This window comes from Microcebus murinus, chromosome 3 (assembly GCF_040939455.1).
Source record: "Microcebus murinus isolate Inina chromosome 3, M.murinus_Inina_mat1.0, whole genome shotgun sequence".
Lineage (NCBI taxonomy): Eukaryota > Metazoa > Chordata > Mammalia > Primates > Cheirogaleidae > Microcebus > Microcebus murinus.
The window spans coordinates 30,771,502-30,783,054 of NC_134106.1; the positions used below are offsets into that span (position 1 = coordinate 30,771,502).

At 47.5% G+C, this 11,553-nt stretch overlaps 1 protein-coding gene across 1 annotated transcript; it reads right to left on the reverse strand.

The window, feature by feature from the left end:
- Positions 1 to 1,887: 1,887 nt before the first annotated feature.
- Positions 1,888 to 9,991, reverse strand: CYP1B1 (cytochrome P450 family 1 subfamily B member 1). The gene is made up of 3 exons (XM_012788458.2): positions 9,589 to 9,991; positions 8,174 to 9,211; positions 1,888 to 5,681 (listed from the first exon to the last, which is right to left on the reverse strand). The coding sequence occupies exons 2-3, from the start codon at positions 9,208 to 9,210 to the stop codon at positions 5,093 to 5,095; spliced, it is 1,626 nt and encodes a 541-aa protein (XP_012643912.2). The 5' UTR covers position 9,211; positions 9,589 to 9,991; the 3' UTR covers positions 1,888 to 5,092.
- Positions 9,992 to 11,553: the final 1,562 nt, after the last annotated feature.

Sequence of the window (11,553 nt, forward strand, 5' to 3'; positions counted from 1 at the left end):
CGCCACATGCTCCAACACTCAGTACGGGGCACACCAACCTGTGGATGGCCTTGCTCAGACAAGGACCCCTGGTCCAGGCACGTGCTAGGACAGAGGTTTTAGGAGTATAAGACAAAACATGAATTTTTTCTTTTTCTTTTCTTTTTCTTTTTTTTTGCATTAGAGGCAGCTTGAGGGCGCTTTTCTCAGAAGAGGGCCTTCCTGTCACACGGCACTAGATCAGCTACTCCGTGGCGAGAGGATGGAATGTGCCCTAGACAAAGGAGGTAAACTGCTGTGAAACTCCAAGGATCTTGAGGCTTAAAAAATGGTCAGACTGTAAGGCAGGCTGGGAAGTGACAAGCTACAGTATGAAGACAACAGGCTTTAAAGCCAGTCCAACTGTAGGAAAATTCAGACAATAACACATGTAAATGTATAATTTGGGTACGTTACCTTGTCACCTCCTTCACAAGATTGCTATGCAATGACGTGTTAAGAGTTTAGCCCGGTGATCCAAAAATCCTAAGTGCTCAGCCTATTTTAGTTCCATTTCTTCCCCTCAACACACGTTGAGAAGACCATAGTGTTCCTCCTCAACGCTGTATGTAGCTCAGCACACAAAGGGCTGCAAGCATAAGCCGTTACCTATATCTTGCCTATATGTACTTAAACTAGATTATATTCCTCCAAAATCCCAGGTTCAAAAGAATTGCTTTTGAATGTGTTTGAATATATTTAATTCTTTTCTTCTTTCTCTTCCTGTTTCTGAGAATTATAACTAATAGTCCCAAACTGGAGAGCAGAGACTGAGAGTTACTGAGCCAAAAGAAGGGAGCGTTGCCAGCCAGTTAACTCCTGCAGCCCTTGTGCAGAAACACGGACTGGCTCTGAGTCTGAAGAAGCAATCTCTGAGTTTCCCGTGACAGCATCTGTCTTATGTCCAAAGCTGCCCTCACTTCCCACCCTGTAGTCTCCTCTCTTGGATTGATTGGGTAGGAGCCAACTCTGCTCAACAGTTTTGCAAAAACCGACCTCAATTATGATTTTTTAAAAGGAAGCTTTTTCCCATGAAAATATTTCCTTCACTTGTTCTGTCCTGTATAACCATTCCCAAGGTCCTATGGTAATATAGCTAGAAAACAGAGTGTTCTCTTAAACCAATTCACAGCCATACCTTTGGGCTGCTAAAGTGATATTCCCAAGCCACAGAATCAGTGACATTGTGTGCAGTTTTTACTTCCCTATATTTCTTTTCCTGTTTTCACAGCAATAGGAGCTAAAGTCTAGAAGAAATCAGGGCCTTTGGTACTGCATAGCACTGTCATCTGTTAGTGTGGGGCAGCAAAGGCCTGGAGACTCGTGGCATGAGCCCGTGAAGTCAAGTCTTTTTGCCAAGTAAAAATGTCAGCAGAAAAATATTTCCACACAGTATATTACAGATTACTCACGCTCATCCTATACTATTTTATTGGACATTAATTGTACTTATTAATTAAAACAATTAATTAACTAAATACGTAGAGAAAGGACTGGTGTGCTGCTAAGGGGAAAAATGTGTACTGCATCTTTTAGATGAAGCAGAAATAGTAGATCAGCATCTTAAAGTCTCAGTCTATGCAATCTTTCAAAATTGCAAATTAATTCTCAACTTGCTTGATTCTTTGCCATTGACATTTAACCTCTATGTTGGTTCTTATAAATGCAAAATACAAAGATCAGAAATTTGGTAGAAAACTGGATGCTGAAAGCCTATATTTTAAAAAAGCAAGCAAGCTAAAATCTAGACTAGCCAAATAAAATGTTTACAATGCAATATTTTAATTCAAGAATGTACAGTAATCACTGAAATAAATCGATGCATTAAGCTATATTTGCTACAACATAAAATGAAACTTCATAACAAGATTATGACAGTGATTTTTATTATTTTGGTAATGCTGTCCAGTATACATAATCAGATACAGATTTGTTTTAAATTTGGTATATCAAACAGTAAAAGCTACATCTTAATGCTGTTTCCCCAGAATCTATTTTGATTATAATTATCTAGCTGCTAATATATACCAAAAGCATACATGGTAAAGCACAAAAATAAGAAAAGGTTAAATAAGAAGTTATCTTTGAGTTATAAACATCTACTAAAGTAGTAGTTGTATCACAGCTAAAAACATACAAATTAATATATACCACTATGCAACTATTTGATCTAATATAGATCTAGTATGAAAATATTAAGGCTGCAGTAACATTTCACAGGTACACGCTAAGTTCTGGGACATGAAAGCTTTTAGATAAGCCATAAAACAAACCTGAGACATCTTTCTGTTTGGGGGGAAAAAAGCAATTTTTCTTACAAAGTCAAAGCTTCATTTAATAAACAAAATAACTACTGCAATAAACTGGAGTAAAAGTGCTGACTTTAATGGCAATCAGTAAATACATTCTATCTCTGGTAGAAACACAACGAGGTTTTCTGGTTAAGCCAATCTTCTAATTACTGTAGCCTCCAAATTCGGTTATTTTCGTTCACTTTTGGTTGTTTTCCTTCTTTAATAATGTTATAGATATGTTAAATAAGCCAGGTAACCTCGAAGCACCTACCTTCCTTTCTTCCACATAAGCACAACTTTCCCTTTGCCACAAGTATCAGATGACGACTGAGCCTCCATACATAAAACCAAATAATAGCACATCTGGACCTGGTTGACTTAATAAGGCATCCAGATTGGTACATGATTATTTTTGCTGTTACACATCTCTCAATCTAAATAAATGGGCTACAGCAGCCCAAAATCACTGTCTCAGCCCTGCTGGGGCATAACATTTTAGAATGGCCAGTGACAAAACATGTAAATGTACTGGGCAAGCCTGATGTCTATAGTCGACTTTAATATCTTTAAAAATATATTGGTACAATTTTTCATATTCAAGAAGTAAAGCTATAAATCTTTCAAATAAAAATTACATGAAGTTTTATAATAAAATATTCCAAACTACAAAACGGTTCTGCTATATTGTAGAACTTTAAAAATAGACTGTTTGAGATTTAACACTACTATACCAAACATCTTCTTTCTAAATGTTTATGATTTGAATTTTGTGCTCCAAATAATTAATTTGGAATGGGAGGGGTGGAATATTTAACCATGTTTCCTCCTTTCCATTCTTCTCTCTTTTCTCTTACCAACCACACACACAACCATCATACAAGCCTTTCTTTGTAATTTTGATACAAAGATTCCACAAAGCTTAATAAGATGTAACAAGAAGTAAGCTCTTAGGACACTGCAGAACTTCCTTTGCAAGTTTAATTGCAAAGAAAATTGAAACTTACAACTTCACTTCGTACTTGTGCAATCTTCTGTCATTTCTTCAAAGGTTTTCAGGTTATTTACATAAGCGAAATGCATACATTTTGCTTTATGCTTTCCCAGCTACCAAAATATTAATAACTGCTCACAGGGTTGGCCATCTTAAAGCAACTGATCCGATCAGCTCCACTGTCTTCCAATGCGATTCTTAAAATGGCTTAAAATGGATTCTTAAAATGCGATTCCCAAGACTATCGTCTGATTCTGACTTTCCAAAAAACAGACATTAATGTTAACTTTTAAAAAATTATTTAAAAGAGAAACTATATCAGTTATAATGGGAGTTTCTCCTTTTTTACCTAGCAAAGAGAACATCTAGATAATTCACAGCCTTTTTCACTATCAATCAGGCAAACACAGGTTAGATTTCTCTGCCTTCTACAGGGTAATGGTGATTTCCGCTAACTTCAACTGAAACTCAATAATCAGAATGGCTTTAAAATTAAATTTAAATTTAAGCATACCAAGAGTTTGGAATTTTAACATATTAATTTAAAAAGTTTCAAAAAGATTCTGTATTACACAATTGTAATTTACAAAGTTTATAAAATAAGACCACATCTTTAGATCTAATTTTGAGATTTGTCAGTTCTCTTTCAGGTTTTAGATGAGAAAAGAGACCTTGCTTGGTTTTCCTATGTCAAACATAGGGGGGTGATTTAATCAAGCTCATTTAACATATTTAATACTTGAGACACACTTAGTTGAATTTGTGGTACTTTTCAATTTACAATATTATACAAGACATATTATTCAACCTTTTCTTGAACAAGATAATACTAACATACTGCTTACAGACAATTATGTAATATATGTATATATATGTTGAATACTACTTGGTGACTTTCTCTTAATCTATGAGACTTATTGAAATCAGTACATTACAATAACATAATTTAAAGCTTAGCTGGCAATTTGGTTTTCAGGATTCTTTTTTTGTTTCCTGAGGGTTTTTGCTCATAATTGAAATATTGTATTTTGGCAACCAAAAGAGGTACAACTTCAGCTTGGATTTTAGAGTTGAACAATTCACACTTCAAAATTCATGATGAATCACTGAAACCCACTATAATCACTAATTCACAACTACTAATTTCTTTTTGAGCAACTGACCTTATGATTTATCCTAAAAAAGTAAGGAAGTATATCAGTAGGCAAAAAGATAAATCCGCTCATAAATAATAGAGTCTGTCTAGGCTATTTTACTGAAAAGGTGAGAAGGGAATATCAGATGGTCTCTACTTTTCCCCTTAACACCCTCAATTATGTATCTTACATTGAAACGACTTGCCTTTGTATCTTCAACAATATATTCTGAAACTTTGCTTTATACAGTTTTCTATGGAGTAGATTTCTGCACATGGAAGATAAATCTTGGATCCCACCTAGAAAGTCAGAGTCACTGAAATAACTCTTCATTAGATAGTTTGTGTGTATGTATGCGCCTGCATTTTAACTCCAAAGAATGCTACCTTAGGAAATTGTTATTAGCAGGATCCAGTAAGAATTCTTTGGACCCTTTAACTCTTTGACTCAAAAACTCTTCCAGGAGATTGTGCACAGCCCAGTTCTCAGGAGTAGCTACTCAACATGGAGCACACCTCCCCTGAGGGCCAGTTGGTTTGTGCTCACCTTAGAGGCTGAGAGGCACCACAAAACAGGGGCTAGAAAAAACTGAATTTTACTCCCTATCCCCCAAGACTTGAATAGGTTTAAAATTTCAGCTTGCCTCCAGCTTCTCACTGGCGAGCTTCCTCGGCTTGTAACTTTTGGACAGCACTATCGAGGAGCTCCATGGACTCTCTGAGGGTGACGTTGATTTTAAATGACTTGGGTTTAATGCTCAGGCCATATGTGAAATTCATTTTCGGGGGCTCATTTGGGTTGGCCCTGAAATTGCACTGGTGAACCAGGATGGAGGTGAAGAGAAACAGCAGCATCTTAGAAAGCTCTTCGCCGATGCACCGCCGTCTGCCCAGTGAAAAAATCATCACGCTGCTGGTCAGGTCCTTGTTGATGAGACCATCCTTGTTCAAGAATCGAGCTGGATCAAAGTCCTCTGGGTTAGGCCACTTCACTGGGTCATGATTCACAGACCACTGGTTAACAAAAACCACCGTGTCCTTAGGGATATGGTAGCCCAAGATAGAGGTGTTGGCAGTGGTGGCGTGAGGAATGGTGACAGGCACAAAGCTGGAGAAGCGCATGACTTCATAGAGAAAGGCCATAACATAGGGCAGGTTGGGCTGGTCGTCCATACAGGGCAGGCGGTCCCTTCCCACGACCTGATCCAATTCCGCCTGTACTCGAGCCTGCACATCAGGGTAACTGCGTTTTAACACAGAGGAAGGAAAACAGGTGAGCAAAATTAATTCTTCTTTCATCTAGAAAGTACATTACAATTTATTTTAATTTTACTTTTCTTTAAACAGGCTGTCTAAGTCAGTGGTTGAATTAATATTTCTGGCAAAAAAAAAAAAACAAAAACGGTTTCCTAATTTCTTAATTACAAGATGGACTTTAGCAATTATATTTCCTGTAATAAGCCTCACATAGATAAAGGTCTCTCCCCCATTATAAGTCAAAAAACTCTAAATTTCCTCAATCTAAAGCATGATAATGGACACGGTTTATTTCTGTGGATAATTCCAATAGGCATGCTATTCTCATTTCATACAACGATAACTGGTATCCCGATGGATAAAGCTACATACTGTATTTCCTAAATTTAAAAGCAAATTCCCAACACTCATAAGATTATGGTGTAAACTGTAATACTTATTCACTGCTGATTATATAAGCTGGCACCATCCTTTTAGAAAACAAAATCTTAGTACAAAGCATGACCTATAACGGTAACTCCTCCTCCCTCATTTTAAAACCAATTACCCAAACCTAGAAATGTATTTTTAGGAAATAATCTAACAGGTACAAAAATATGTAACCACAACGATAGCTAAAATTTTTAAAATGCAATCAAGGTCAATGACCAAAAGCTCAATAAATGATTACACACAACTATATGTGTTATGATGGCAGAATTATGTAGCCATCAAAAATTAGTAAAATAAATATTAAAAGACAGGGAAATAATTCATAAAGTGTCAGAAGTCAACAAACATGTAACTAGTTATTACAACTGAAAAAAATGTAAGCATGTATGTGAGGAAATTATGGGTGATCTAAAAAATTGCTTCTTCAACACAATATTGCAGGCCAGATAGTGTATATTTTGGAGTTGGTGGACCAAACCCTCTCTCCAAACTATTCAGCTCTGCCTTGTGTTGCAGTGTGAAAACAACCACAGATGATACATAACTGAATGGGCATGGCTGTTTCAACAAAACTTATATACAGAAGCAGGTGGTGGAATTTGCCCAACCATGTCACACTGTCTTTTCACTAAAAAGAAGAAAAAAGTATTCATCAGCATATGACCCCAAAATCGTTTTAGTTCCTTTTGTTGTCCAATTGGAGTACAGAGAGAACTATTTACAGTTCAGTTCTAATGAAAAAGAAAGGTTGTTTCAAAAGGTAAATGTTGATCTGAGTATGCAAAGGACCTAGTCAACTATTCTGGGATGGCCTTCTTCCTATCTATGGTTGACTTCTGTTTATTCAATTTATGCACCGCCTCCCCCCACCGTTTCTATGATCTTAATACTGAAAAGCTATTTTAAATATACAAAAACGTGTAATTTGTGAAGATAGCTGTACAGTACTAAGGAAATATAGATTGCAGTGGATTTTAATAAGAAGCTGTCCCTGCCTTCCAAACACCGCACTGTGGCGCCTGCAGATTCAGCATCTCCAACTGCTTACTTGAGCGCCAAGAAATGGCACAACCCGGATTTCTGGTCTCTCAGGCAATCAAGATTTGCCTTGGGCGTGACATTTGCCCCTGGGGGTACGGTTTCCAGATAAAATATAGGCCGCCCAGTTAAATCTGAAATTCAGATAAACAGCAACTAATCCTTCAGTATAAATAAGTCCCGTGTACTATTTATTTTTAATTTACTAACTCTGGCTACCCGACACGGGGGACCTGTGGAATTCGTGTATGTTGGAGTGTAGCAGAGGTCGGCATGTCCTTGGGGGTCAGTTAACTGAGCCGAGGGCAGGGGTCCCGGATACCCCGAATGCCTTTCTAAATACTACTCTGCACTCTGTAAAAGTGACTGCTTTTTACGCCGCCGCCACTTCTCTTACTCCTCTCGTCGCAGTTTTATAAATCAGCACTGCCGGCTGGTTTTTGGCCGCCTTCCGAACGCCTCCGTGCGCGACGCGTCCGCCGGGCAAGCCTCGGCGGGCTTCCTTTGCCGGGGACAAAGCCCCGCGCGCCGTTTCGCTTTCAGCGCCAGGCCCGGGCGGCCTCGGATCCGCGCCGGGAACTGGCTGCGCGAGGCTGCTGAGTTTGCCACGTTTACGGCGTTGCCCTTTCTCTCGGAACCTTTCCAATTTTGCTTCCGCCGCGCCAGGGAGAGACAGTAGGGCTGATCTGCGGGCACTTTAAAAATCTTGGTTTTCAAGGGGGAGGTTCTTACAAATGTGCGCCCATTCGCAAGCGGGAAGGGGAGGACGGAGCCAGGACCGGGGATGCGGGGAGGTCGGGGCACCGCGTGCGGGGAGTGCGCGCGCGCGTCCCGGCCCGCACCTTGCGACCCTGGGCGTCGCTTTCGGGACGCGATCTCAGTTTTGAGGTGTGGGGACCTGGATCAAAACCCCAAAGCCCGCGTGCTGCTTACGACCTCAGCATGCCCCAGCCCGCCCTTTTCAGAGGGAAAAAGGCAGGCCTGCCCCACGCCTCCTGGAGGCTTTACCTGATGAAAAAGAGGAGCAGCCACTGCAGCGCGGTAGACAGGGTGTCCTGGCTGGCGCCGAAGATGTCGGTGACAGTGGCCGGCACGTTTTCCAAGTCCATCTGCGTGCCACCGTCGCGGGAGTCCCCGGCCGCCTTCTTTTCCGCGGAAAAGATGAAGGCGTCCATCAAGTCTCTGGGGGTGGCCCCGGGCCGAAGAGTTTCCCGGTGCCTCAGGAACTTGTTGAGCACGAAGTTGCCGAAGTTGCGGTTGATCTGCTCGAACTGGCGGAAGGCAGTGCGCACCGGGTTGGGGAAGAGCTGCAGCCAGGGCAGCACGTCCACCAGGCTGCCCGCGCCCACCGTGCGCCCGAACTCCTCGTTGTGGCTGAGCAACTCGAGGAACTCGGCGTCGTCGTGGCTGTAGCGGCAGCCAAAGCACACGGCGCTCATGACGTTGGCCACGGCCACGACAGTCAGCTGCCTCGGGTCTAGACAGCCGCCGCCCGCGCTGCCGCGCACCAGCAGAGCCACCATCTCGCGCACCTCGCCCAGCACGTGGCCCTCGAGGACGCGGCGGCTGTGCGGCTGGCGCGTGGAGAAGGCGCGCAAAGTGCCAGACGCCGCGCGCCGCTGCGTCTTCCAGTGCTCGGAATAATGCCCGAAAGCCATGCTGCGGCCGCCGGACACCACGCGGAAGGAGGCGAAGGGCGGCCGGCCAGCGAAGACGGCACTCTGCTGCACCAGGGCCTGGTGGATGGCGCGCTCGCCATTCAGTACCACTATGGGGCAGCTGCCCAGGCGGATCTGGAAGACGTCGCCGTAGCGCCGCGCCAGGCGCGCGAAGGACAGGTGAGCCGCCCGGCCCACGGCCAAGGCGTTTCCGATCAGCGGCCACGGGAAGGGGCCTGGAGGCCTGGACCCCGGCTGCCGCCGCCGCTGCCTCAGCAGCCACTGGCCCACATGCACGGCCGCCAGCACCGAAAGGAGCAGCAGGAGCGTGGTCTGCTGGATCGACAGAAGGCTTAGCGGCCACGGGTGGTCCAAGCTGGTGGCCATGCTGGAGACAGAAAGGTGAAGGCGTAACACAGGTGTGCAGAGAAAGGAACAGGCGCCCCACGCCCCAGCCTCGAACTCCTTGTGAGCCGCTGGGTGGAGAGGAGGCCACGCGTAGGTCAGGTCCGCGCTGGCTCTCTGGAGAAGTAGCCAAAGACGCCCCTTTCCATCCCCAGCCCAGTCTCCCGTGAGGAAACGAAGGGGCGTATTTCCACCTCTCTGTGACCCAGCGCCACCCCCCACGCACACACCCCGGCGCTTAACGGTTCCTGCAATGTGGGGCCAACACCGCGGGCATCGAGGCGGCGGCTCTTGGTTGCCTTTAAAGTGCCTACCACCCCACCCCGACCTGCAGGAAGGCGGCTCCCCCGACAGACTGACCTGCGGGGAGACGCGGTTTGCAGTGGCGCGGGACAGCCGGCTCCGAGAAGGGGCTGGGGCCTTTACCCAGCGCAAGACGTCAGCCCGAGAGTCTCCGGGAACCCGGAGGCCAGCCCTGCACACCTGCCGCCCGCTCTGGGAGCTTTACCACCCACTCTGGAGTCTCTTGGCGTCCTCAGAGCCAGGAGCGCTTGGACTGGGATGGGGACGGAGAAAGGTGCCTCTTTTGCCGAGCCCCGCTGCACTTGGGGCTCTGGCAAAGCCAGCGTTTTCTCACAGCGTTGGGATTGAGACCGGGGGGCGGTGAGCAGCGTCAATTCCCACGCCCCCCGCGCGGCTCTCTCAGCTGGTGTCGCAGAGGTGTTTGCTCACTCTGCAGAGTCAAAACGCGCCATCCCGCTGCTCCGGGTTTTAAGGACAGTGCGGAAGGAGGGGAAACGAGACCTGGCGGGGCGGGGCTTGCGGGGGGCGGGGCGCGGCGGCACCGTCCACACAGCCCGGACTCGCACCCGCGTCCGGGCGCGCGTGTGGTCCGGCCCAGCGTCGGCGGCGCACCCCCGACGGCCTTGGAGCTCCACCTGCGGCTTCGCTGGAAGCGGCGGTGCGAGCTCTTCCTCTGCCGAGTAGCTGCACCTAAGCACAGTCACCCCAGGTCCAGACCGCACGGCCTCCCAGAAGCGCGCCCGGGACGGAGGCAGCCCGAGCCGCTGCGCTCTGGGTGGGAGCGCGCCCCGCGCCCCGCGCGCCGACCTCCCTTCCTCCCCGTGACTCGAGCTGTGTTCCCCGAGGGAAACGCGGTGACGACCCGCAGGCGCCCGAGCCGGGAGGGGAAACCTGTGTGTTCAGAAACAAGGACAGCGCGGGTTGTGGTGGCGGGTTGCTGTGCAACCCCCCTGGTTATTTTATTTTTCTTAAATTCTCGCAAAGTGGCCCCTACATTGAGGCTCTTTGACTTGCAAAATGTTTTCCACCTCGTGCGGCTAGATCAGGAATCCCCGAAAGCAGCGGGTCCCGGGCTCCGGGGCCCGACCGTCCTAGGGCACACAAAGCCCAGCACTCGCGGGCGCAGCTGGCCCTGCGTTTTCCCGCGTACAGCGACTCCCGGAGGCGCCGCCCGCTGGAGGGCGCGGGGCAGGCCTGGCGGCGTCCCAGGCGGCCGGCGCAGAGCGAGGAGCCGAGCCCGGGCGAAAGGGAGGCAGGCGCTGGGGGTGGGGGTGGGGGCTGGGGGTGGGGTGGGGGTGGGGTGGGGGTGGGGGACATCAGGGAGGGAGGGACGCCGGCGAGGGCGGGGAGTGGCCGGCGAGGCAAATCGCACGCCTGCGAACTCCGCCGGGTTGTAAAGCTTCCCCTGCTGTCGCCTCCCCCTTGCGTGCAGAGCTGTGCTTTGCGTGCGCGGCTTCTGGAAAGTCGGCCCCAGTCATAACCCTTGGGCGCTCCCCGCGGCCGCCCCTCCCGCGCTTCCTAGCACCTGACACGCGGAGGCGGCGGCCGCCACCACCCTCGGAGTGGGGTGCGGGCCGCCACCACCCTCTGCGGCGCACGCACGGCAGCGCGGGCCAGGCCAGCTGGGTGGACGCCCTGGCCGCCGCCCTCAGGCAGGGTCCCGCCGCGAATCGCGACCCGGCCGAGCGCCCGCGGCTCTGTCCCCTTCCCCGGCACGCGTGCGCTCCAGTAGGGGTCGCTTCCTTCAAAGCGGGAGCCGAGGCGCTCTGGCCCGGGCTGAGCCCTTTTCTACAGGTTGGCGCATACTACAGATACTTTCCGGATACCATGAGAACAAGGTCTTCGCGAGACTGGGGAAAGGGCTACTCCGGGGGAGGAGGTGGGATCCTGGGATCCATCTAGCTGACCAGGTAGTAATTGTACCTGCGGGCCTCACCAAGGGTAAATAACAAAGTTGTGAGTTTACCACTGGCCACCCTGTTCTTTGAACTCTACCAGGACTGCGAATCTCCTGATATTATT